A 27,450-nucleotide genomic window follows, 5' to 3' on the forward strand; every position below is an offset into this window, starting at 1 on the left:
TGTGCTACAGAACTGAAGATTTTGAAGAGAATATACTCATTGTATTTCTAGCCATCATGGTGTCATTTCTTGGATTCTGGGTTCTGAACCATGGTCTTTTTAAAGACATTTGGATTTTACAGTTCTGTGTTGTTATAGCCAGTTGTCAGTTTTCTCTCCTTAAGGTAAGGTATTATACTGTTAATATCATATTTGACAACCTATTCAGATAACAAGTGAAAGAAAGCATTCCAAAATTTACCAAAAGTTAGTGTTACATTTAAAACATTTCAGACAACTGATATTATGGGCATTTGTTCAGATTCAAACCAAAAATCACAATATAAAAAAAAAAAAACCTGGAAAAAAAAAATACGGGAGAAATTGTTACTAAAAACTCATGCTTATGTAGAGCAGCAGTCTATATGTATTAAGGCAATTTGGCCTGGATTTGTGGGAGGTGCTGGTATCCACTCCTAGCCTACTTAAGGCACTCCCCTTACCTTGCTCCTTACCGTTCGAGGTCAGCGTTGAATGAGGATCCACTTCCGGGTTCTCTCAGACGCCATCTTGGTTTTCTTATCCACGAGTTTCTCCGCGGCAAGCTGTGTCCAGGAATCCTGTTGCAGACCTTTTCTGTCCGTCCAGCTTCTTACCCCGGTCTTCATCGTAGATCGTCCCAGGGACTCCTAAACCGTAAGTTAGACCTACCTGTCACGCCAGGATCGGTTCCCACGGCGCACGTTACAGCACGGGTCCTCTCTTTACGGGTTTTCCCTGCTATGCCGCAATTACACAAGCCGTTCGCGGCTTCATTTCGTACGGTTATTCGGCTAAATCATGTGTATTAGTTAAGTGATCATTTCGCACATAACTGTTCCCTTGCTACACTGAACAGTTATCATTTCGGTTGTTTTGCCATTCGGCACTTTATTCATGATATACTTAAGCACGCATGCTGTTCGCATAAAATTCATACGGTTAAACTATTCGTCCTAGCTTCTGTTTCCCTTCATATTGGGTTTTGGTTGTCTTGCTATGTATTTCGCATAAATCCTTTCATGAGTTACATTTCATCATTTCATGTATATAACATTTGGTTAATGATTTGCTTGTTTAAATAGACATATTATTTCCATTTCTGTTTAAAGGTATCAATATTCTATCAATGTGCATGAAACCAGCTAACATATCGGTATGGATCATTTTGACTCCCACACTTTCAGGAGTTTTTCCATACTTATCCATTTCATTTAAATTGGTTCAGCCTATGCTACAGGCCTCATTTCTGTGTTTTAAACTATGACACATACTTAAGGATACATTTTTCCTTTTCATGCATGCTCGGGTTGAATCACACGTACTGATCCAACCATCCATACGTCTTTTACTGCACAGTAATATACATACATATACATATATACATACATATATATATACACATACATACATACATACATACATATATATATATATATATCTTACATAATTTTAAAGCATTATGTTTTCCCTTACACACTGTTTTTTATTATATAACACATATGCTGTTTATACATAGGCCGCGGCTTCCCTCAACCCTTCCTCTTATTTTACTGGACACCCATCATACATTCCCCACTGTTTCAGACAGATTTTTGTATTAAAGCCACGGCATCACTTTTCCTTGGTAACACATTTATATTCCCATGGCATATCACTACATTTCATTTTACAAGTCATACGCCAGCAAGCCTTAAAAAACATCGCTGGTACACGCTACACAGTCTATTTCTTTCCCACAGTCCACTACTCTCTTTTTACCTGGTTCAGGCTGTCCAGCTTAAATATATTTGCACCACACGTTTTTTCCTGTGAGATTTTTCATACTGCCAGGTACATATAGGTATTTACCCCTTCTTGGCAGTTGCCATCAGTTAGTGGTCCCGCGAGGCCAACACCCCACCTCAACGTTTCAGAGGCAAACACCCATCGGACCACATGGTAGCTAGCCGCCTCGCATGTTGCATAGAGAGGGACTCACCTGTCACTCCCTTCCCCTGTTTTTCTGTCTTACAGTCACCGAGAGGCCAAAAACTCCTGCCACTACGACGGGTGGCCTCAAATCACCTCGCGCCAACGCATAGATAGAGCCTCTCAAGCTGCTTGGCAATTAGTAGGGCCTCACCTGTCACCAAACAAGTGTAATGTTTCGCCATCCGGCTTAGCTAGCCTGCTAGTACGATTTGGTGGTTTTCATACACAAATTAATTGTTTTGTTTGTAGTATGTCTCAGGAAGGGGTAGAGGATTTCTCCCTGCCTAGCACCCCGGCTAGAGCTATCACTCCCACACAAGGAGGAGATGTAGCTAGTCCAGCATTGATCAGATCCTGGACGATCCCTCGTATAACTACAGAATTGAGGAGATGGCAAATCCCCTACCCCGCTACAGCGAGGAAAGCAGAACTTTTCAAACTGCTACGCACTTCAACAAACAACATGGATGCCGGGGAAGGACCTAGCCAGTCCAACCCAGGAGACATACATTCCATGTTGTCTTCACTCATGGCGTCCATGAACAAGGTCAACTCCAGGCTGGAGAAACTTGAGTTGGTCACCACGACCCTTACTCTAGCAGGGCCACCCGCTGCTGCTTCACAAGCACCAGCCGACTTGCTATTAGTTGCACCAGCCATCACCCTGGAAGACCAGGAAGTAAGCCCTGCTCATATGATCCCTGAGCACATTAAAAAAGACATCCTGGAAGGTAAAGATGTCAACCTGGCTTCCCTGCAGATTGCCTCCCAGGATATTGTAGAAAATAAAACTTACACTTATGATGATGTGTCTGTTGTTGTCAGATCTAGGGATGCCCGCCTAAACAGGAAACTGACTATCCCTGAGTTTGTCCTGGATTTTGGTATTTACCCGGATGTCATCTGTGCGGTCTATCCCAATAGAAGAGAGGAGTTTGATCTTTCTATGCACAAGCTGGTAGACCTGGGCAACAAATATGGTGGTTCAGCCTTTTATGATTACCATAGGTCTTTTTCTGCAAAAGTGTCTGGAGCCTTCTCCCAGTATGGAACATATCATATTTTGCAGACACTTTGCAGGTCTAAGAACACCGGCTTGTGCCTACTGCTCCTCTACAGCCCATACTACAAATTTCTGTACCAACACGGCGGACAAACATGCCTCCACGCAAGGAGCTAGTTCCTCTGGTGTTCCAGAGAAATTGTCAAGAGACAAACTGGGACGCCCAATCAAGTTTCTGGGCAAGTCCCAGATATGTAATAACTTCAATGTTGGGTCTTGCAGTTATAGTGGATGTAGATTATTATTGCATATCTGTTTAAAATGTTTTAGGGCACATGCAAAAACCATGTGTCCAGATAAAATGTATTCCAAGCCTTACCTAACATCCATTAATATGCCAGTATTTACTGCATTTATGTCTCATCACCCGTCTAGACACCTGGTAGACTTTCTTATCTCTGGTTTAACAGAAGGCTTCCACACAGGTATTCTACACACACCATCCAGGACTCTGGAATGCCCTAATCTACAATCCGCACAACACAACCCCACAGCGTTTGACACTCTCATAGCTCAAGAAGTGGCTGAGGGTTTCGTACTGGGGCCTTTCAAAACTCCACCATTCATAGAATGGCGAACTAACCCCATTGGTATTGTCACAGGGAAATCTTCCCTTAAACAGAGACTCATCATTGACTTTTCGGCACCACACTCATCGGCCAACCCCAGTCTTAACTCCCTCATACCCTCCGAGGAATTCTCCCTGCAATATACCACCATAGATCACGCCATTACCGCTATCATACAAGCAGGGATTGGAGTCTGGCTTAGTAAGACCGATATTACTAATGCCTTTAAATTACTGCCAATCCACCCCACACTGTGGCACCTGCATGGCATCAAGTGGGCCGGGAACTACTATGTTTTCTCCTGTTTAACTTTTGGGTCCAAAAGTAACCCAGCTATTTTCGACACATTTGCCGAAGCATTGTGCTGGTTACTATTGAACATAGCCAGATGCCCTACGGTATTACATTACCTGGACGATTTCTTACTGGTCGAGGAGAATACTTCCCCTCCTAGTAGCCTCAAAGCTACAACCAAGCTATTTGAGCAACTAGGTGTACCAATATTCCCTAAGAAAACAGAGGGGCCAGGCACGATTATCACTTTTCTGGGTATTCAATTATACTCAGCCACAATGCAAGCAAGCCTACCACACAACAAGATAGAGAACATTCTTACTTACATCAACAGCTATCTTCAGCTCGGTACTTGCAACCGCAAAGAGCTACAGTCCCTGCTGGGATCACTAAATTTTGCTATGCGTAACATACCTCAAGGCTGTTCCTTCATTTTACGACTATTTTACCTTTTTCCACGTTTCCTACATGACACACACAGGTTGTCCTTAGATAACCAAGCTACAGCAGACCTAAACATGTGGAAGAGATTTTTAACTACTTGGAATGGTAAAAGTATGTTCCTCCCTCAATTGACTGACTCATCTCCTACCATTTGGTCAGATGTGGCATCTACCACAGGTTTTGCAGCAATTTTTGGGAACAAATGGCTTTTTGGCAGCTGGCCTACAGCAGTTCAGGATTTGGAAGGTTTTTCCACTACCTCAGCTCTCTTTGAGATCTATCCCATCGTGGTGGCTGCCGTAGCATGGGGTCATTTATAAGCTAATATGCCAGTTCGTTGTTACTCAGACAACCAGGCAACCTGTCACATCATTAACAAAGGTCGTTCCAAATCCCTTACGATCATGAGGTTTCTAAGGAAACTCACTTGGTTGGCAGCTTGTCATAATTTCTTTCTATATTGCTTCCATGTTCCAGGTATATATAACACAGCTGCTGACAATTTGTCTCGTTTTAAATTTCAGGCTTTTCATCAAGCACTCCCGTCAGCTGCGCCCACAGCAACCATCACTCCAACATTTCAACAACTCATACTGGACAAGAAACCATCATGCATCATAGCAGGACATTGTCTCAATTGGCACTATCAAAAAATACACACAAAACATACAACAGGGCTTTTACACTATTTCATAGATTCCTTCTGGAACATAACATCATGCAACCATTTGTTATGACATCTTTTGGGGGTTTTGCTTCTTTTTGCCACCTTAAACTTAAAATGTCATATAACACCATCAAACTCTAACTCACTGGCATTCTACACCATATGCTAATCTTACACCCAAACAACACTAGTTTCATGGCCTCTCACCAGATTAAGATAATACTCAGAGGCATTCAGAAATCTGAACCCACGCGTACATCACAGAGGCTACCTATAGATAACCATATATTCAAAGCATTGTCTAACCTGCTTGATTTAAAACCTTTTGACACCAATACAAATTATGTCATCAAAGCAGCAATATACATAGCTTTCTATGGATTTCTAAGACCTAGAGAGTTCACTACAACCACCACAACACAATCTACTCCTATTCTCCTCTATTCCCACTTAACAAAACACATGGATCATTACATCCTAACTTTACCTCACTCCAAAATCAGTCAGGACATATCAGTACACATTCCATACTATCCCACACACAACATGTGGTGTTCCATCAGGGTTCTTGATGCATACATACAGCATCATAATTTACTACCATCACAACCATTACTAATATCACAAGGTTCAGTACTCACCACTACAACCTTCATGACCTACGTTAGGTCCTTGCTCACTCAACTGCGCCTCAACGCAGCTAACTACTCAGGGCACTCCTTCCGCATAGGAGCAGCATCCACAGCCTCCAGTGTCAACATTCCAATTCATGTTATAAAAACACTGGGGCGCTGGAAGTCATCTGCTTACTCACGATACATACCAAACCCAGTACAAGAAGTAAGGGATGCTTTCAAAAACATGTCTGGTTGATAAATGTATCTGTATTGGTTGTCTGTAATAAAGTTGATTACTTAATTTTTGCCCTCTACTTTCTTAGGCCTACCTCATCGTCGGTTCCGGCACACCACAACCGACTTGCCCCTTTTTACTATGCTACATTTAATTATGGTATTTCACACTGTACTATCATAAGCACCTTACACAAGTATTAAGGCAATTTGGCCTGGATTTGTTGGAGGTGCTGGTATCCACTTCTAGCCAACTTAAGGCACTCCCCTTACCTTGCTCCTTACCGTTCGAGGTCAGCGTTGAAGGACCCTCCCACCACACCACATTTTAACATTTATTTCCTTTCTATTTCTTTTTCCTGGGTAGGCCCTCTTCATTCTCAGGTCTGTAGCGATTACCCCGTGTTGCAGAGGGGTTTCGACCGCTGGAGGGTGTCCTTTTCCCGATCAGTGAGGAGGATTCTCAGCATCCAGTCGTATTCCAAGTGAAGAAGCTCTTACAAGAGCTAGTGTGAATAGCTGTATAGCGGTTACCCCCAATAATAGACAGGACTTTAGATTGAGGGTGAAGTAGAACTGATGTTTAATGGCAGGTACTCTGCTTTTATGCAGTGCTTCCCTGCAAGGGAGATGCCCACAGGCAATTAGACATTCACCAACCAGATAATGGTTACATCCCACATATTCCCTCCCCTCTGCTTGGGAGATAATTGAGTTTCTTACTGTATCTACTCAATTATCTCCAAGCTAAAACTTATACATTTTTATACATTTTTATAACTTCATGATTTTGTATCACATTCATTCATTTTTATGAACCACACAACTTGGGGACAAACATATCAAAAATGTGTATAAATCGGTTCAGTGGTTCCAGAGATATTGAAAAAGTTTTTTTGCCTTGAAAATTGACAAGGCGGCGTTCGAATAGTTAAACGCACTTCGACTTCTGTCGAAGCGTCGAAGTAGAACAGGGTTAAACTTCTGCGGTGGTCGTTAGTCGAGTGGCAGTCTATTTCCCATGAAAAGATGACAAAGTCCCGTTCGAACGGGTGTTCGAATCTTCGAACGGGACTTAGTCTCCAGTGGCAGTGTCGAAGGGTAGGGGAAGGTACAGGTCAGCGGTGTTCATTCAAATGTGTGGCTGACCGCGTTCGACTGCATTAAAATGGCCGCTGCCACGTGTTCGATTGTCTAATGGCGGCCACTTCGACTACTTCGGCACTTCGGCTGTATGCAAACGTACCCATTCTTTGCACAACACAATTAAAGGGCCAGAAACATTTTTTTGTCTTTAAGTGCAAGGCAAGGTGGATGATGGGACATCATAGAATAAAACAAAGGGTAGAGGTTCCCAGGTAACATGGACGTTGGCTGATACAACATAGATTGCAGATCCAATGCAAAACAGGGGGATCTGTCACAAGGCCTACCTCATCGTCGGTTCCGGCACACCACAACCGACTTGCCCCTTTTTACTATCCTACATTTATAAGCACCTTATATATATATATATACACATACACACTAGACTTGCGCACAGTGGAGATAATTTGTTTGGTAAACCATTTTTTTTCCAGAAACAAAATTCATAGGGTAGTTCACTAAACACTGGATTTTATACAGTTGGACAAAATGCTGTGGAAATGTATGAATTCTGAGTGGAATGGCAATTGTGATATTTACCATCACCAATTACTGACAGAATTCGGTTAGCCTACCCACATTTGCACTACTTGACTAGATACATTCACAATAACAATATATGTTATTTTAACTTTTGCTCCAAGTAAAAAAAAAATTAGTTCTTTGGGAACTGTTTAGCAGAAAAAATTAATTTGGTCATCAAAATTTAGTTCATGCTGCTGTCTAGCTCTTTGGTTCCAAAAATAATTTGGGAAAGCCATTCAGATAGCTAGAGCAGCAGGGAAATGCTGCCTATCAGAGTGCTAGCATTAATATGTTGCTACATTACCTGACCTAATGGCTACGTAACATCAATATTTTTTTTGCAATACTAATTCTGAGTTTAAAAATTAGAATAATATATATATATATATATATATATATATATATTTATTTATTTTCAAACAGTGTTTCTTCGCACTCACCCTTTCATGTGTATAGTTCAATGTAGCCTGGGTGCAATCCTACGTTGAAAATATATAAACAGAAATAAAGAGATGCACTCCAAGCACTTGGTAGATGAAAAAAAGGGTAGTTTATTCCAATAGGTATAGCATTAAAAAATAGCCGACGTTTCGACCCGTTCGGGTCTTTCTCAAGGTCAATGTACCTAGCTACAAAAGTTATATATATAGGAAATAAGAAAATGTACTCACCACTCGTGAAGAAACCCCTGAATCCCTTTGTGCACACCCGGAAGTGAAACAGGCAGTGAAAACACCACGGTCACGTGATGCGTATGTGATGACATGGTGTTGCTAGGATACCGACAAACAAACACAATTATAAGATCGGTATAATGTTCTGGCGTGTATATATCGAGTGTGCCAGTGAAATGCATAAAATCTCTTCATGGACTATCTATCTGTTATCATAGAAATATAGAAATATAAATTGCAAAGTGCAATAAGCAAAAATATATAAAAAGATGTGAACAAAAAATAGAAAAAGATTGTGTCATCATATGTACTATAAAGGTGTCACTTAATACCCAATAAGAAGAGTGACCCAGAATAAGGTGTGTTAAAAGCATTTCACACACCATATCAAGATTATGGGCATTACTTAAAATATCTTATAATTATTATAAATCAATTTAAAGAGGAGAATCAAGGCTATTAAGGCAAAGACTCAGAACACACAAAAGAACAGCAGGCATGCAAATAGAAAAGATTGAGTCAAAGGACAACTACAGCACATCATATAGATGTCACAGGCAAAATATCTCTAATAGAGAACATTCTATATACAATTATAAACATCTCATTAAATCATAGATCTCATAGATCTCAGAAGCTCACAATATTAAGACAAAGCAATCAAAAAGCATATCTAAACTGAAAATATATATATACAACTTATCAAATATTTGCAAAAAAAACCCAAAAAGATAGAAAAACAGGCAAAAATTATCCACAAATGTACTAAAGTAAACCAAATAATAATAATAATAATAATAATAAAAAAGATAATAAAAATAAAAATAATAATAATAAAATAGTAAATAAAGATGAAGAAAAAGACCAAAATAATATTAAAGAAACATGGAGAGCACAATATTTTCATTAAGTCCTCTTGGTGTCACTGTATCTAATAGATGAATCCATTGTGCCTCACATTGAAGTAGCTTCTTTGATCTATCGCCTCCTCTAGGCATCGGGGGGAAATGGTCAATGGCCATAAAACGTAGCATAGGGAGTCTGTGTTGCATATGTAAAAAATGTTTGGCAACTGGCTTGTCGCTGTATGGATCCCTAAACGCTGTAGTTATGGTTGACCGATGTCCCCTTATGCGTTCTCTTAATGTCAAATCGGTCTTACCCACAAATGAGAGTCCACAAGGGCATGTGATCATGTATATCACATGGTCAGTGGTACAAGTGATGTAATGTGATATTTTCATTCTCTGACCACTATGGGGATGTGCAAAGGTCGTGCCACTGACCATGTGACCACATGTCACACATCCACTGCATTTGTAGCAGCCTTTCTTGGTGACAAATTATCGGATCACTTTTCACCACCAGGTCCTTTAAGTTTTTATTCCTTCTATAGCTGATGACTGGAGTATCCATAAATATGGTAATGACTTATCTGATCGTAGTATATCCCGATGTTTTCGAATGGATTGTCTTACTTTCGATGTCCCTGTGTGAAAGGTCATGGGAAGATAAATTCTTGGTTCTTGTTGTGCCTTCTCAATTTTGTCATTCAGTTTTTCTCGATTCCATATTTCCAAGGCTTTGGTCTGTGCTAATTGGAGGGTATGTGGATGGTACTCACGTACACGAAATCTATCCCACATCTCATCAAGTTGAATTTTACGTTTTTCTGTTTCTGTGTTGTTTCTCAATGTTCTTAGAAATTGAGAGATTGGTAATGATTTCTTAAGTTGTTGTGGATGGAAACTGGAAGCAGAGAGAAGGGTATTGCGATCAGTGTTTTTACGATATAGATTAAACAAATTGTTTCCCTTCTTATAAATGGTAACATCCAAAAATTGAATTTACTTTTCATCAATTTGGTGACAACTGTCATCATATGCCAACGCCTTCATGTACACCTTTGAACGCAACCATATTTTGGCAAAATTTGGGCATTGCATCCAACACTATTATCGTTTTGTGGATGATCTTTTTATGATTTGGACAGGCACTACTATGGATCTGGAGCAAATGATTAAGGAAATAAATCAATCACCTATACCAGTTGTTTTAAGTCACCAAAGTCAATTCAATTTTTGGATGTTACCATTTATAAGAAGGGTAACATGGTTTTAATCCATAAAGGGCATAAATCATAACATTCCTAAATTGTTTGGAATAACATGCTTTAAAACATCAGGTATGATGTTATATCGATCAGGTAGTGTAAGAGTTACGCCCGCTTCACAGTGACATGGCTCCCCTCTATATACCGTGTAAACATGGCTCCCTCTATATACAGAGTAACATGGCTCCCCTCTATATACAGTGTAAACATGGCTCCTCTCTATATACAGAGAAACATGGCTCCCCTCTATATACCGTGTAACATGGCTCCCCTCTATATACCGTATAAACATGGCTCCCTCTATATACAGAGTAACATGGCCCCCCTCAGGGCCGGTGCAAGGACTTCTGTCTACACAGGCGAAGACAAATTTTGCTGCCCCCAAAATTTATCTTCACCTGTCTATCTAATATTACCACTTTTGCCCCTCTTACCCATTCTTTTGCCCCTTTTGTGCATCTTACCACCTTTTTCTCTTGTTTTCCCTTTTTGTATATTGTATCCCCTGTTTGGCATTCTTTTTTATGTGTTTTGTGTCTTCATCCCAATTTTCTTTACCCCCTTGCGTCACACACTCACTCGCTCATACACAAACACACACTGACCATTACACACATACTGCTTACACACACACACTGCTTATACACACACACACACAGTCTCTTACACACTTGCACTGCTAATACACACTCACTGGCTCTAACAGACACACACAAACAGTCTCTTACACACACTGCTAATACACACTCACTGGCTGTTACACACACACAGTCTCTTACACACACACTAACTCTTACACACACACACACACACTAACTCTTACACGCACACACTGGCTCTAACACACACACACACTAACTCTTACATACACACACTGGCTCTAACACACACACACACACTGGCTCTAACACACACACACACACTGGCTCTAACACACACACACACTGGCTCTAACACACACACTAACTCTTACACACACACACACACTGGCTCTAACACACACACACTGGCTCTAACACACACACACACTAACTCTTACATACACACACTGTCTCTAACACACACACACACTGGCTCTAACACACACACTAACCCTTACACACACACACTGGCTCTAACACACACACACACTAACTCTTACATACACACACTGGCTCTAACACATACACACACACACTAACTCTTACACACACACACACACTGGCTCTAACACATACACACACTAACTCTTACACACACAGACTTACTGTTTCTTATAATTGCTAAACATAGGTCCCGCTGCACTGCTTTCCTCCTCTCTCCACAGCAGTTGGCTGCCGGGATATGATGTCACATATCCCAGCAGCCTGTAGCTCAGGACGAGATTCGCCTCGGTCGCTCCTCGGTGCTCCGCCCCCCTCCCTCAGTGGCTGCACTTTTCCCAGCCAGCTGAGCAAATTGCTGCAGTAATTGACCGGCGGGAGCGGAGTTCTCCGTGCTCCCGCAGGTCACTTGGACATTTTTGCGCCCCTCGGGTCCATGCGCCCTAAGGCGGCCGCTTGTGCCGCCTTATGGTAGCGCCGGCCCTGGCCCCCATCTATATACAGAGTGTAACGGACCGTTTCACTTACAAGAGGATAAAACCCAGTTTAGGCGATAATCCCCTTTCCAGAGGCACAGGCAGCTACTACAAACACCATTCTCCCGACTGGAACCACACGAACACTGGAACAGCTGAACAAGAAAAGCAGACATCGGCTTACACTCTTGGCAGTCAGCATACAATCCCATTCCCCCAAAGACCGAGACGACACATCGCTTTGAGGGTTAAGCAAGAACTCTAGACTGGGACACCCAGTCTGGCTTTTATTACAAACAAGTACATACAGGACACTCCCAGGGGGAGGATGAAATTAACCAATCGCATGGATGTACCTCCCACGCATTTCCTCCCCTTAGATTAACACTTAACACAATTATACCGTACACCCTTTTCCCCAATTCCTGGATGTACCCCAAATACACATGCTACACCTCCAAAACAGGTATCCCCTGATAGCCCTTATTCAGGGGGACAACATATCCAAGAATCAGGTCATTCGGATGAATGGTTCGGGAGATATGAGGTTCCAAAGATTTGACCGACCGCATGGGTAAAGTATCCGAAAACAGTTCCATGCATTTTGGCCCTGCGGTCGGTCACAAACAAGGGAATGAAAACAGACGAATTGCCTGTGTTATAGAGCCTGGAGAGGGTTTGAATGAATTCCCTTGTTTGTGGGGTTCTTTCTACCGAACGGCTGGTCATTCGGTAGTTTCCATACGAATTTCTGGGAGTATGGAGGTCTCAGCGGTGTTTGCCTAGTCAAGTGTCCGATTTCAGTTCCAGGCACTCGACGGCAAAACACCGCTGTTCGGTAGTTTAAGATGGCCGCCGCCACGTGTTTGTTTCCCGAATGGCGGCCACCCAGAGGACAAAGAATACATTACATGGATTGCCAATTACCTGTTTGCAACATTGTTGCAAACGGTAATTGGAGGCACACTTATTCCTGGGTGGTCTGGTTGTTCGGTAGTTTCACTCAATATAATGAATGGAGTGATTCTAGCGAACAATCAGATGAATGCTGCATACATATCACCCAGGTTAAACGTAACACATGAATACATATACAATATACAGGCAGTACAATAGAATATGCTTCACAGTCTTAAAGGGACAGTAGTCCCAAAATGTCCATCGCTGATTTTAAAGGGCCAGTAGCAGCAATATAAATTATTACATGCCCAAATATGGTTTTTAAAGTGCAGCATGTCCAGGGGCCATAGTCAGCGGGCAGGAGGCTAGCAACCAGGCCTCTCCAGTTCACAGTGGCGAAGCTGGTTTCGCCACATTTCTCCCCTTTGCCAATTAGACTAACAGGGTACCTGACTTTCTGCCGGTCAGTGCCCTGGTTAGTCCAGCAACCCACCCACAAAACAGAAATAACAGAGCAGCCCACCCACACTAACCGGTTACTACATCTGGGTGAGGAAGAATTTTGTCCAGGTTCTGGTGTTTCACCGCTGCTGGGTGGGAGACTGGTAGGCTGCCTTGGTGGGTTGCTGAGGGGGCAGAGACCAGCGGTACTCTGTCCGGTTGCCAGCACTACCACGGGAGTAGTCTGGTGGGCGCCTGGTTGCTGGAGACTGACTGTCTCCCCTTTAGGTGCACAGCTCGACTGCCGGAGGGGGAGACCGACTGTCTCCCCTTTGGATCCATCACCCTGAGGCTGGGGAACAGGACCGACCGTCCCTATCCCTTGTGCTGTGAGTGCAGAGACTACAGTCCCATCTGCACAGTTGTGGGGCTTAACATCTCCCCTTGGTGGGTTAGGCTGCCGTGGGAGAGAGGGTATAACAAGCTCCTCTCTCTGGACGGTGAACTGCTGCTGGGGAGAGGGGTTAGCAGGCTCCTCTCCCTGCCACTCTCTCTGCTGGGGAAAAGGGAGACCAGCTGTTTCCCCTTTCATTCCCTTGTCCTGCGGTTGGGGTGCGAGACTGACTGTCTCTGCTCCCTGCAGGACACACTGCCGCTGGGGAGGAAGGACGGCACCTTCAGCTCCCTGGGGTACACACTGCCGCTGGGGAGGGAGGACGCTGCTCTCCTCTCCCTTTACTTCACACTGCCTTCCTGGCATATCACTTTGCTGCTGGGGGGCAGGAACAACAACCTCTGCCCCCTGTAACTCAGCCTGCCGCTGGGGAGGAAGGACGACACCATCAGCTCCCGGAGACACACACTGCCGCTGGGGAGGGAGGACGCTGCTCTCCTCTCCCTTTACTTCACACTGCCTTCCTGGCATATCACTTTTCTGCTGGGGGGCAGGAACAACAACCTCTGCCCCCTGTAACTCAGCCTGCCGCTGGGGAGGAAGGACAACACCTTCATCTCCCTGGGATACAATCTGCTGCTGGGGAGGAAGGACGGCACCTTCAGCTCCCTGGGATACACACTGCCGCTGGGGATCCTCGCAGGACCAGTCTAGGAGGTCCGCTACCTCGGGTCCCGCTGGTTGCTGTTGGGGAAGAGGGCCGGTTGTCTCTTCCCGGGCCTCATTGATGAGTCGCAGGTAATCCCACTCCAGGTTCCATTCCTGGGTGACCAAATACCGTAGGTCTGCCTCGAGGTCAATAGCGCTAGGGAGACCCAGCATGTCTTCTCGGTCGTAACACAGGTCCCAAAAACGAGAGTCGGTAGCTGTCCCAAAGTCCTCATCGTCGATATTATCCCAAAATAGGCCAGGGCCAGCGTAATCTCCGCCTTCTGGGAACTCATACTCTGCCATCTCGGGGACACACTGAGCTGCGTACCACTGTATCGCCTGGTATGCGTCGTCGAGCACCAGTTCTCCATATACTAAGATCTCGAGTCTAGTCACCCACGCTTCTTCGGTCTTTTTCCTCAGGAGGGGCATCCGCTCTGCCATTCGAGCCAGGATTCGCTGCCTTCTGCTGCGGCGCCGATCCCCTCTTGAATACTGTACTTCCTCTAGGGCTTCGTCCCACAATCTGGCTCTGGCAGTCTCTCTGTACATCAACATGTCCTCTTCTGACACTGCTCCAGACCTCCGGAATACGGAACCGTACAATCTATCCTGCAACTTCTCCTCCATTTTCTGAGTTCCTTTGTAGATAGGGTCGCTGTACGGATACTAGCGTTGCCCTCAATTTGTAATCCAGAAATAGTGTTGTCTGTAGCTGTCCCTCTGGTTGTAGGAACGATCCCGCCGCTTGCCACCAATTGTAACGGACCGTTTCACTTACAAGAGGATAAAACCCAGTTTAGGCGATAATCCCCTTTCCAGAGGCACAGGCAGCTACTACAAACACCATTCTCCCGACTGGAACCACACGAACACTGGAACAGCTGAACAAGAAAAGCAGACATCGGCTTACACTCTTGGCAGTCAGCATACAATCCCATTCCCCCAAAGACCGAGACGACACATCGCTTTGAGGGTTAAGCAAGAACTCTAGACTGGGACACCCAGTCTGGCTTTTATTACAAACAAGTACATACAGGACACTCCCAGGGGGAGGATGAAATTAACCAATCGCATGGATGTACCTCCCACGCATTTCCTCCCCTTAGATTAACACTTAACACAATTATACCGTACACCCTTTTCCCCAATTCCTGGATGTACCCCAAATACACATGCTACACCTCCAAAACAGGTATCCCCTGATAGCCCTTATTCAGGGGGACAACATATCCAAGAATCAGGTCATTCGGATGAATGGTTCGGGAGATATGAGGTTCCAAAGATTTGACCGACCGCATGGGTAAAGTATCCGAAAACAGTTCCATGCATTTTGGCCCTGCGGTCGGTCACAAACAAGGGAATGAAAACAGACGAATTGCCTGTGTTATAGAGCCTGGAGAGGGTTTGAATGAATTCCCTTGTTTGTGGGGTTCTTTCTACCGAACGGCTGGTCATTCGGTAGTTTCCATACGAATTTCTGGGAGTATGGAGGTCTCAGCGGTGTTTGCCTAGTCAAGTGTCCGATTTCAGTTCCAGGCACTCGACGGCAAAACACCGCTGTTCGGTAGTTTAAGATGGCCGCCGCCACGTGTTTGTTTCCCGAATGGCGGCCACCCAGAGGACAAAGAATACATTACATGGATTGCCAATTACCTGTTTGCAACATTGTTGCAAACGGTAATTGGAGGCACACTTATTCCTGGGTGGTCTGGTTGTTCGGTAGTTTCACTCAATATAATGAATGGAGTGATTCTAGCGAACAATCAGATGAATGCTGCATACATATCACCCAGGTTAAACGTAACACATGAATACATATACAATATACAGGCAGTACAATAGAATATGCTTCACAGTCTTAAAGGGACAGTAGTCCCAAAATGTCCATCGCTGATTTTAAAGGGCCAGTAGCAGCAATATAAATTATTACATGCCCAAATATGGTTTTTAAAGTGCAGCATGTCCAGGGGCCATAGTCAGCGGGCAGGAGGCTAGCAACCAGGCCTCTCCAGTTCACAGTGGCGAAGCTGGTTTCGCCACACAGAGTAACATGGCTCCCTCTATATACAGAGTAACATGGGTCCCCTCTATATACAGTGTAACATGGCTCCCCTCTATATACCGTGTAAACATGGCTCCCTCTATATACAGAGTATAATGGCTCATGCGCGGTGGGTGGGGGCCCTAAAAAACAATAAGGGGGGGACCTACTGTCCCCCCCGGCCCCCACCCCTGAGCGGCGGGTGGGGGCCCTAAATGAAAATCCCCCCCCCATTAAAGGTGACTAGGGGTCCCCAAGCCCCTAGTCACCCCCCCTACCCAAATAAAAAAGCCCCTACCTACCCCCCTCACCCTAAAAAATAGTGAGGGGGGAATAAATTACTACCCTGTAAAGCAAAATTCAACTTACCATTCAACGTCTTCTTTTTTCTAAAATCTTAATTTTCAGCCCCAAAAAAGGCCAAATAAAAAGCTATCATACCTGTCGAACTTAAAAATAAAATAAAAAACCTGAGCGCAAAAAAAAAAATTCCTGACGAAAAAGAAAAAGCCCGACGCTCAAAAAATTAATCCATCTTCACCCATGGAGGGCTCTGTACAGACTGAGCTCTGCAGGACGGGGGAAGGCCTCAGGGACTTCACCTACCCACACAAAGATGGCGGCGCCCTGAATATAGATCGAGGCAGAAAATACAGATTAATAAATAGGTAATCTGGGGGGTTTTGGGGCATTTGGGGGTGACTAAGTGGTCAATTGGATGTAGTGGAGGCGGGAGGGGGGTTAAAAAAAAAACGTGATTCGGCATGACAGTACCGCTTTAAATTCAAAGATGTTCTTAAATTATCTAAATGTAGATATATATACTCACGCACTGCTTAATATAACGTATTCACTATGACGTAAGCTTAAGCCTGTTTAAATTCAAAGATGTTCTTAAACTGTCTAAGCCTGTCTAAACACTACCAAGTTGTTGAATCTGACTGACAAACCTCATAATAATTTAACATATAAAATGTGCACGTATTAACATATACCCTTTTGTTACAATTGTTACTTGAAAAGCATGAGGAATGCCGTTGGGGTAACACATGCTCATTTGTTATACCGCTATGCACTCCAAAAATAAAGAATTTAAAAAATAAATAAAAAAATAAATAAAATAAAAATGTATGCAGCTTCCGAATGAATCTAAAATAGATGCTGTCCAGGAGGTGGGAGGGTCTGGGAGGGAGGGTCTGCTGCTGATTGGCTGGAATGTGTCTGCTGACTGTGAGGTACAGGGTCAAAGTTTACTCAATGATGACGAATAGGGGGCGGACCGAACATCGCATATGTTCGCCATCCGTGGCGAACGTGAACACGCTATGTTCGCCGGGATTAATTTTGCCTGATTTTTCTATCTTCTTGTTTTTTTCTTTTGCAAATATTTGATAAGTTGTATATATATTTTTTTAGTTTAGATATGCTTTTTTATTGCTGTTGTCTTAATTTTGTGAGCTTCTGAGATCTATGAGATCTATGATTTAATGAGATGTTTATAATTGTATATAGAATGTACTCTATTAGAGATATTTTGCCTGTGACATCTATATGATGTGCTGTATTTGTCTTTTGAATACATTTTTTTCTATTTGCATGCCTGCTGTTCTTTTCTGTGTTCTGAGTCTTTGCCTTAATAACCTTGATTCTCCTCTTTAAATTGATTTATAATAATTGTAAGATATTTTAAGTAATGCCTATAATCTTGATATGGTATGTGAAATGCTTTTAACACACCTTATTCTGGGTCACTCTTCTTATTGGGTATTAAGTGACACCTTCATACTATATATGATAACACAATCTTTTTCCATTTTGTGTTCACATCTTTTTAAATTTTTTTGCTTATTGCACTTTGCACTTTACATTTCTATATTTCTATGATAACAGATAGATAGTCCATGAAGAGATTTTATGCATTTCACTGGCACACTCGATATATACACGCCAGAACATTATACCGATCTTATAATTGTGTTTGTTTATCGGTATCCTAGCAACACCATGTCATCATATACGCATCACGTGACCGTGGTGTTTTCACTTCCTGTTTCACTTCCGGGTGAAACAGGAAGGGATTCAGGGGTTTCTTCACGATTGGTGAGCACATTTTCTTATTTCCTATATATCTATATAACTTTTGTAGCTAGGTACATTGACCTTGAGAAAGACCTGAACGGGTCGAAACGTCGGCTATTTTTTAATGCTATACCTATTGGAATAAACTACCCCTTTTTTTTCATCTACCAAGTACTTGGGGTGCATCTCTTTATTTCTGTATATATATATATATATATATATATATATATTAAAACACACAGAAGGACGGGGGAGAGAAAGAGACAACTTGCTGGGGAGAGAAAAAGACATGCAAAGGCAGATAGAAAGAGGAAAAATGCACATTGAAGGGCATGGAAAAGGAAAAAAAAGATGCATAAACTGGCTGAGCGGGAGAAAGAGACGCAGAGTTACTTGGGAAATAGACACACAGAGGGGCTGTGGGTGAGAAAGAAGCCAGGTGCTGAAGGGAAGAGAAAGACAAAGGGCATGGTGAGAAGAAACACATAAAGGAGCTTTGGGGAAAGTAAACCATAAACAAGGGAGTGTGTTACGGACCATTTCAGCAGACAAGGGGTTGAAATCCGTTTAGGCGATAATCACCTTTTCACAGACAGGCACAGCTACTGAAAAATCACCAAAACTCACGAATTGGATATAAGTGAATGCACCAAACTCCCGAACTGCATACAAGGGAATAAGGTAGCACTCCAAACTCCCGAACTGGAACCTCACGAATAGCTGCTGGCAGACGAACAGGAAAAGTTCCCAAGCGGCTTACACTCCTGGCAGTCAGTCTCTATCAGCATACAGTGAATCCCCCCAAGAACAAGACAAGGCTCCGTGTTGAGGGTCAAGCAGTGGTCTGTTTATTGAGGGCTACATGCCCCTGTATTTATGCAGGTCTTCCACCTGGTGGACTCTCCCCTAGGGGACCAGATGGAAGACTGTAACAACGGACAGACAAGTACCAATTACAGACATACAGAAGTAAAACATCCCCACAATGCATCCTGGCTTCCTCCCCTCTTCCCTGGAGAAGTAATTCAATTATCTCCCAGGACAAAGGCAAAACTACATTACACGCGTGGGGACACAAAAACAGACTATCACTTTAAAATACACAAAGTAACTTTTTATACATAAAACACAGACATGTCACATATCCCCAGATAGCTAGGATCTGAGCACACAAAACTACCGAATAGCGCTCAGATCCTATTCACACAGTTCAATTGCCATGGAGCCAAAGTCTTTAAATACACGAATTGGCTCCATGGCTGTGCCATCTGGGTTAACATTCACATATACAAACTACCGAATTAACATGTATTCGGTTAAATCCGTACGAATTAGAACCAGGGGCTGGAGGTTCAGTGGTGCCTGCACGTAAAAGTGTCCGGGTTTGGTGCATGAAAGCCGGGCAGAAAAGCGCTGGCTGCCCGGGGAGCTCCAGAACACCGCCATCTAGCGGCCGCTAAGTGTAACCGCGGCCACCCAGTAACAATCAATTAAGCTGCGGTTAACAGCAGCTTCAGGGAGGTAAATGGAGGGCACACTCCAGCTTCTGGGTGGCCAATTAACAGCGCCTGCCGAACACACAAATAGTGGATTGAAACTCGCGGCTCCCAATACACAAGCTGCAAACACAGAAACAGAGCGGATTTACACCACAGAAGAAAAGAAGAACAGACAGAAGAATGTTTTCCCCCAACAGGAGACAGTCAATGCCGCTAGAATCCAACTCAAGATAATATACCTGTTACAGAAACCCCATCAATACCACAGATCACTACTTTAGGAGATGCAGGACGCTTATAAATAACCCATACCCAGTAAGTCCGAGACAGAAACCAACAACTTACCCAGGTATTTCACCAGGACTCTGTTGCCACCAGGACATGCTACACAATGACTGTACCAGCAGGATAACTGCCTGCCAGCTTCTGTGTGAGGTTCACATTGGATACTGTGCCCACTTGCCCAGTGTCACCACTCATATCTGTTTTTACAATAGCTTAAGCTTTAGATTTAAAAAAAATATTTTTTTTTCACTGTAATAGAAGAGCAGTTGCCTGCCTGCCAGCTTCTGTGTCAGGCTGGATGCCTTGCCCATTTGCACAGTCAGTGCCACCACTCATATCTGTTTTTACAATAGCTTAAGCTTTAGATTTAAAAAAAAATAATATTTTTTTCACTGTAATAGAAGAGCAGTTGCCTGCCTGCCAGCTTCTGTGTGAGGTTCACAGTGGATACTGTGCCCTCTTGCCCAGTGCCACCACTCATATCTGTTTTTACAATAGCTTAAGCTTTAGATTTAAAAAAATAATTTTTTTTCACTGTAATAGAAGAGCAGTTAGTTGTCTGCAAGCGTCTGGGTGTCAGGCCTCCTTCAGCGTGTGCTCTGCAGACCTGTGCCAGCGTACTTTGACAGTTGCCACTCATATCTGGTGTCTCTGTAGCGTGCTTTTACAAAGAAAAAAGGTTTCCAGTGTAAGCTAATAGCAGCCAGTCAGTGTCCTTCAAGCGGCTCTATCAGGCCTACAGTGTGTGCTCTGCAGAACTGTTCCAGTGCAGATTGCCAATCCTATCTGGTATCTCTATAGCGTGCTTTTACAAAGAAAAACGTTTTCCAGTGTAAGCTAATAGCAGCCAGTCAGTGTCCTTCAAGCAGGTCTGTCAGGCCTACAGTGTGTGCTCTGCAGAACTGTTCCAGTGCAGATTGCCAATCATATCTGGTATCTCTATAGCGTGCTTTTACAAAGAAAAACGGTTTCCAGTGTAAGCTAATAGCAGCCAGTCAGTGTCCTTCAAGCGGCTCTGTGAGGCCTACAGTGTGTGCTCTGCAGAACTGTTCCAGTGCAGATTGCCAATCATATCTGGTATCTCTATAGCGTGCTTTTACAAAGAAAAAAGGTTTCCAGTGAAAGCTAATAGCAGCCAGTCAGTGTCCTTCAAGCGGCTCTGTCAGGCCTACAGTGTGTGCTCTGCAGAACTGTTCCAGTGCAGATTGCCAATCATATCTGGTATCTCTATAGCGTGCTTTTACAAAGAAAAAAGGTTTCCAGTGTAAGCTAATAGCAGCCAGTCAGTGTCCTTCAAGCGGCTCTGTCAGTCCTTCCTTCAGCGTGTGCTCTCCAGAACTATTACAGTGCACATTGCCAATCATATCTGGTGTTTCTATAGCGTGCTTTTAAAACCCAAATTTTTTTTTAACTGTTATAGATTGAATAGCAGTTACTTGTCTTCAAGCGGGTGTGTCAGGCCTACAGTGTGTATTTTGCAGAACTGTTACAGTTCACATTGCCAATCATATCTGGTATCACAGTAGCTTGCACGCATAGTACCACTAATCCCCAAAAAATGACAGGCAGAGGCAGGCCACCCCGCAGGGGCCGTCGTGGTGCTGTGATTCCCTTTTGCCCTAGAATAATGCCCAGTTTTCAGAAGCCACGTACCCTGAACTTGAAAAGTTCGGAAGACACCCAATCTTGTACAGCCTCCGCTCGGAACCTTGACGCACCATCCTCCTCCAGCTTAGCTTCAGGCACCTCTCAAGATACCACTCACCCGCCTGCCGCCACCACCAAAACTAGCACCACAGACGCTTTACTTGGTATGTCAGAGGAGTTATTCACACACCCGTTTGAAGAAATGAGTGATGTGCAACCATTATTGCTAGAGGATGTAGATAACAGGGATATGTCTCAGGCAGGCTGCATTAAACACATGGAGGTACGGTGTCATGATGATGATGATGTTGTACCCGCTGCTGCTTCCTTTTCTGAGTTGTCAGATACAAGCGAAGCGGTTGATGATGACGATGCGTCCATGGTTGCCCACGTGGGTGCCCGCTCAGCAAGAAGAAGAACAGGGCGAAAGTTCAGATGGGGAGACAGAGAGGAGGAGTAGACGAGTTGGGGGGGTCGCAAGGAGCTAGTGGCACAGTCAGACAGCATGCATCGGCACCCGGGGTAAGCCCGACAGCACGCCAATCAACGCATGCTGTGAAAGTTCAGATGGGGAGACAGAGAGGAGGAGTAGACGAGTTGGGGGGGTCGCAAGGAGCTAGTGGCACACAGACAGCATGCATCGGCACCCGGGGTCAGCCCGACAGCACGCCAATCAACGCATGCTGTGTCCACCACCAGAATGCCTCATTGCAGTGCTCAGCAGTGTGGCATTTTTTTTGTGTGTCTGCCTCTGACAGCAGCGATGCCATTTGCAACCTGTGCCAAAGGAAACTGAGTCGTGGGAGGTCCAACACCCACCTAGGTACAACTGCTTTGCGTAGGCACATGATCTCAAATGATCTCACATCACAAACGCCTATGGGATCAACACATGAGTACAAGCAGCACGCCTACTCTAAGCCGCCATCCTACTCCTGGTCCAGCATCTTCAGCCACGTCAACCACTGCTGTCCTCCTTGCCCCCTCTCAACTATCCGCCACTCCGTCTCCCGCTTTGAGCAGTTCCCGCTCATCTGCCCATAGTCATGTGTCTGTCAAGGACATGTTTGAGCGTAAGAAGCCAATGTCAGAAAGTCACCAAGTCACCTCCTTGCCCAGCGTCTGACAGCTGGCTTGTCCGAACTATCAGCCCACCAGCCCACCAGCTTTTACCATACAATCTGGTTGAGTCTGAGGCATTCAAAAAATTTGTAGCTATTGGGACACCGCAGTGGAAGGTACCCGGCCGGAATTTCTTTTCACAAAAGGCAATCCCCAACCTGTACTCGATGTGCAAAAGGAAGTCATGGCATGTCTGGCACACAGTGTTGGGGCAAGGGTCCATCTGACCACTGATACCTGGTCTGCAAAGCATGGTCAGGGCAGGTATATCACCTACACTGCGCATTGGGTAAACCTACTGATGGCTGACAAGCAAGGAATGCGTGGCATTGCAGAGGAGTTGGTGACACCGCCACGACTTGCAGGCAGTCCTGCTGCCACCTCCTCTACTCCTCCTACTCCATCCTCTTCCATAACCTCCTCGGCTGAGTCCTCTTGTGCTGCTGCGTCTTGCTCCACATCAACGGCACCCCCCCCAGCTCCCCAGGTACTATTCCACATCCCCGATACGGCAGTGTCACGCCGTCTTGGGTTTGACTTGCTTGAAAGCAGAGAGTCACACGGGACAAGCACTCCTGTCCGCCCTGAACGCACAGGTGGAAAAGTGGCTGACTCCGCAGCAACTGGATATCGGCAAAGTGGTGTGTGACAACGGAAAAAATTTGATAGCGGCATTGAAGTTGGGCAAGTTGACACATGTGCCGTGTAATCTGATCGTACAACGCTTTGTGCATAAGTACACAGGCTTACAGGACATCCTGAAGCAGGCCAGGAAGGTGTGTGGCCATTTCCGGCGTTCCTACACGGCCATGGCTCACTTTGCCGATATCCAGTGGCGAAACAACATGCCAGTGAGGCGCTTGATTTGCGACAGCCCTACACGTTGGAATTCAACACTCCTAATGTTCGACCGCCTGCTCCAACAAGAAAAAGCTGTTAATGAATATTTGTATGACCGGGGTGCTAGGACAGCCTCTGGGGAGCTGGGAATTTTTTTGCCACGTTACTGGACGCTCATGCGCAATGCCTGTAGGCTCATGCGTCCTTTTGAGGAGGTGACAAACCTAGTCAGTCGCACCGAAGGCACCATCAGCGACATCATACCATTTGTTTTCTTCCTGGAGCGTGCCCTGCGAAGAGTGCTGGATCAGGTCGTAGATGAGCGTGAAGAGGAAGATGAAGAGTTGTGGTCACCATCACCACCAGAAACAGCCTTATCAGCATCGCTTGCTGGACCTGCGGCAACGCTGGAAGAGGATTGTGAGGAAGAGGAGTCAGAGGAGGTATGTGGCTTTGAGGAGGAGGAGGAGCAAGACCAAACACAACAGGCATCCCAGGGTGCTCGTTGTCACCTATCTGGTACCCGTGGTGTTGTACGTGGCTGGGGGGAAGAACATACCTTCAATGACATCAGTGAGGAGGAGGAACGGGAAATGAGTAGCTCGGCATCCAACCTTGTGCAAATGGGGTCTTTCATGCTGTCCTGCCTGTTGAGGGACCCTCGTATAAAAAGGCTGAAGGAGAACGACCTGTACTGGGTGTCCACGCTACTAGACCCCCCGGTATAAGCAGAAAGTGGCGGAAATGTTACCGAATTACAACAAGTCGGAAAGGATGCAGCATTTGCAAAATAAATTTAAAAGTATGCTTTACACAGCGTATACGGGTGATGTCACAGCACAACGCGAATCTAACAGGGGGAGAGGTGGAAGTCATCCTCCTCCTCCCACGACCACGCCGGCAAGGACAGGACGCTTTAAAGACATGTTGTTGATGGAGGACATGCAGACCTTTTTAAGTCCTACGCATCGCCACAGCCCTTCAGGATCCACCCTCAGAGAGCGACTCGATCGACAGGTAGCAGACTACCTCGCCTTAACTGCAGATATCGACACTCTGAGGAGCGATGAACCCCTTGACTACTGGGTGTGCAGGCTTGACCTGTGGCCTGAGCTATCCCAATTTGCGATAGAACTTCTGGCCTGCCCCGCTTCAAGTGTCCTGTCAGAAAAGACCTTCAGTGCAGCAGGAGGTATTGTCACTAGTGTTGTCGCGAACCCGAAATTTTCGGTTCGCGAACGGCGAACGCGAACTTCCGCAAATGTTCGCGAACCGGCGAACCGCGCGAACCACCATTGACTTCAATGGGCAGGCGAATTTTAAAAACAACAGGGACTCTTTCTGGCCACAATAGTGATGGAAAAGTTGTTTCAAGGGGCCTAACACCTGGACTGTGGCATGCCAGAGGGGGATCCATGGCAAAACTCCCATGGAAAATTGCACAGTTGATGCAGAGTCTGCTTTTAATCCATAAAGGGCAGAAATCACCTAACATTGACACCTGTCCTCAAAGCCCAGCCCTGATACACACTGACACAGAGCAGAATAGAGACTGTTCCCCCTTCATAGGGTCACTTGGCAGATATGGATTGACACCTGTCCTCAAAACCCCTGATACACACTGACACAGAGCAGAATAGGGACTGTTCCCCCTACATAGTGTCACTTGGCAGATATGGATTTACACCTGTCCTCAAAACCCCTGATACACACTGACACAGAGCAGAATAGAGACTGTTCCCCCTACATAGGGTCACTTGGCAGATATGGATTGACACCTGTAACAGATCCTTCCTACTTAGTCCTTTCTTTTGTTCGGTTCATGCCTCTGTTCGCCTGATTTCGTGCGAAGTCCGTATGTGAAATATAGGTGGCCGCCATTTCAGGACTTTACACGTGTTCGCGGCCATCTTGTGTACGAACAGCGGTGTTTGCCTGTAACCGCATGGAACTGAAAACGGATACGCAAACAGGCGAACACCGCTGAGTCCTCCAGACCTCCATAAGTTCGCACAGAAACTACCGAACACTCCACCATTCGGTAGTTACACTCAGTCATCTATGGGGATTTCAGCGAACCCCGCGATTCGGATGGATGACAAGATTTTCATGCCGTTTTACCGTGCGAACAGAGACCGACCGCAAGGCCAAAACTCATGGAACTATTTTCGGCTAGTTGGTCTGTGCGGTCGGTCAAAACTTTGAAACTCTGTAACTCCCGAACCGTTCATCCAATCGGGCTGATTTTTGGACAGAGTGTTCCCCTAACTAAGATCTCTCAAGCGGTGCCGGATTTAAAGGTGTACCCCCTGTTTTTGGGGTACATCCAGAACTGGGGTAAAATATTGTCTGTTCTAATTGTATTATGTGGTTATCTGAGGGGAGGAGACGTGGGGGTGTTACCCTGTGCATAATTGGTTGTTTTCATCCTCCCCCTGGGAGTGTCTTGTGTGTACCCTTTTCTAATAAAAAGCAGGCTGGGTGTCCCAGTCCTCAGTTCATCTTGACCCTTCATAACGTAGCCTCGTCTCGTTCTTGAAAGGGGATTGTTTGGGAAGGTTATTCTGTTCCTGTTGCAGCTGAACCTGATTTTCGCTCTGGATATCGTGGATGGGATTACATCAGCCTACTTCTCCACAGCAGCTTGCAGGGAAAAAGGACGTCTCCAACGGCAGAAACCCTCTCTCTATCTGGGTAGCCGTTACATTGGTGGCAAGCGGTGGGATGGTCCTTTTATCCAAGGAGCAAGTGCTGAATGGAGTCTCAGTATGCCAAGCTGAAAAGACCCACACTAAAGGATTTATTGGAGAATCGTGGTAGGAGTGCCAGCAACAGACCACGGAGGGAGCTGATAGCTGACCTGCTGGAGCTGGACGAGATGGATAGGTCCATGGAGGTAACGGAACCCATGGCACCCAGCAGTGAGGACGATGTGATTACAGCAATTGTACAGCGGAGATTAGCGTTGTATCCAGTCACGTCTACAGAGCTAATAACCCAACTACTCCGGGAAACAAGGGAAGAGATCCAAACCAAGAGGGATCAAGAAATGGAACTGGTAAGAGCCAGACAGCTCACTACACAGACAGTTCCTACCCCGCTACCCACTACTACAGTAAAGAAAATTCCCTTCAATGCATTTAAAACCTTTGCGGAAAATGAAGAGGAAATTGATGGGTATTTGGCGGACTTTGAAAGACAGTGCTCGCTACATCAAATACCGCCAGGGCAATGGGTCACTATCCTGGCGGGAAAATTATCAGGAAAAGCTAGTGAGGCTTTTCGAGCGCTCACTACAGAGGAGATCACGCAGTACCAAACAGTAAAAGAGGCACTGCTCACCAGGTATGCGGTAACCCCAGAAGCCTACCGTCGCCGCTTCCGGGAGTCCAAAAAGAAAGCTGTGGACTCCCACATGGAATGGGCTAACCGACTACAAAGAGTGGCATCACATTGGGTCCAAGGGTGTAAGGCCAACACCGGAGAGGAGATATTGCAATTGTTCTTAATGGAACATTTCTTCCAAAATTTGGCTGCGGACCTACAAGACTGGGTACGAGACCGGCGCCCCGCTAATTTAAATGAGGCGGCT

General features: G+C 45.0%; 1 protein-coding gene across 1 annotated transcript in view; it reads left to right on the forward strand.

Annotated features, from left to right (window-relative positions):
• Positions 1–27,450, forward strand: part of PCNX2 (pecanex 2) — a 3,673,975-nt gene that overhangs the window by 728,579 nt on the left and 2,917,946 nt on the right. The window contains exon 8 of the mRNA XM_063443387.1: positions 11–164. Coding sequence (XP_063299457.1) covers positions 11–164 — 154 coding nt within the window. The remainder of the gene's footprint in view (positions 1–10; positions 165–27,450) is intronic.

Source organism: Pelobates fuscus, chromosome 2 (assembly GCF_036172605.1).
Source record: "Pelobates fuscus isolate aPelFus1 chromosome 2, aPelFus1.pri, whole genome shotgun sequence".
Classification (NCBI taxonomy): Eukaryota; Metazoa; Chordata; class Amphibia; order Anura; family Pelobatidae; genus Pelobates; species Pelobates fuscus.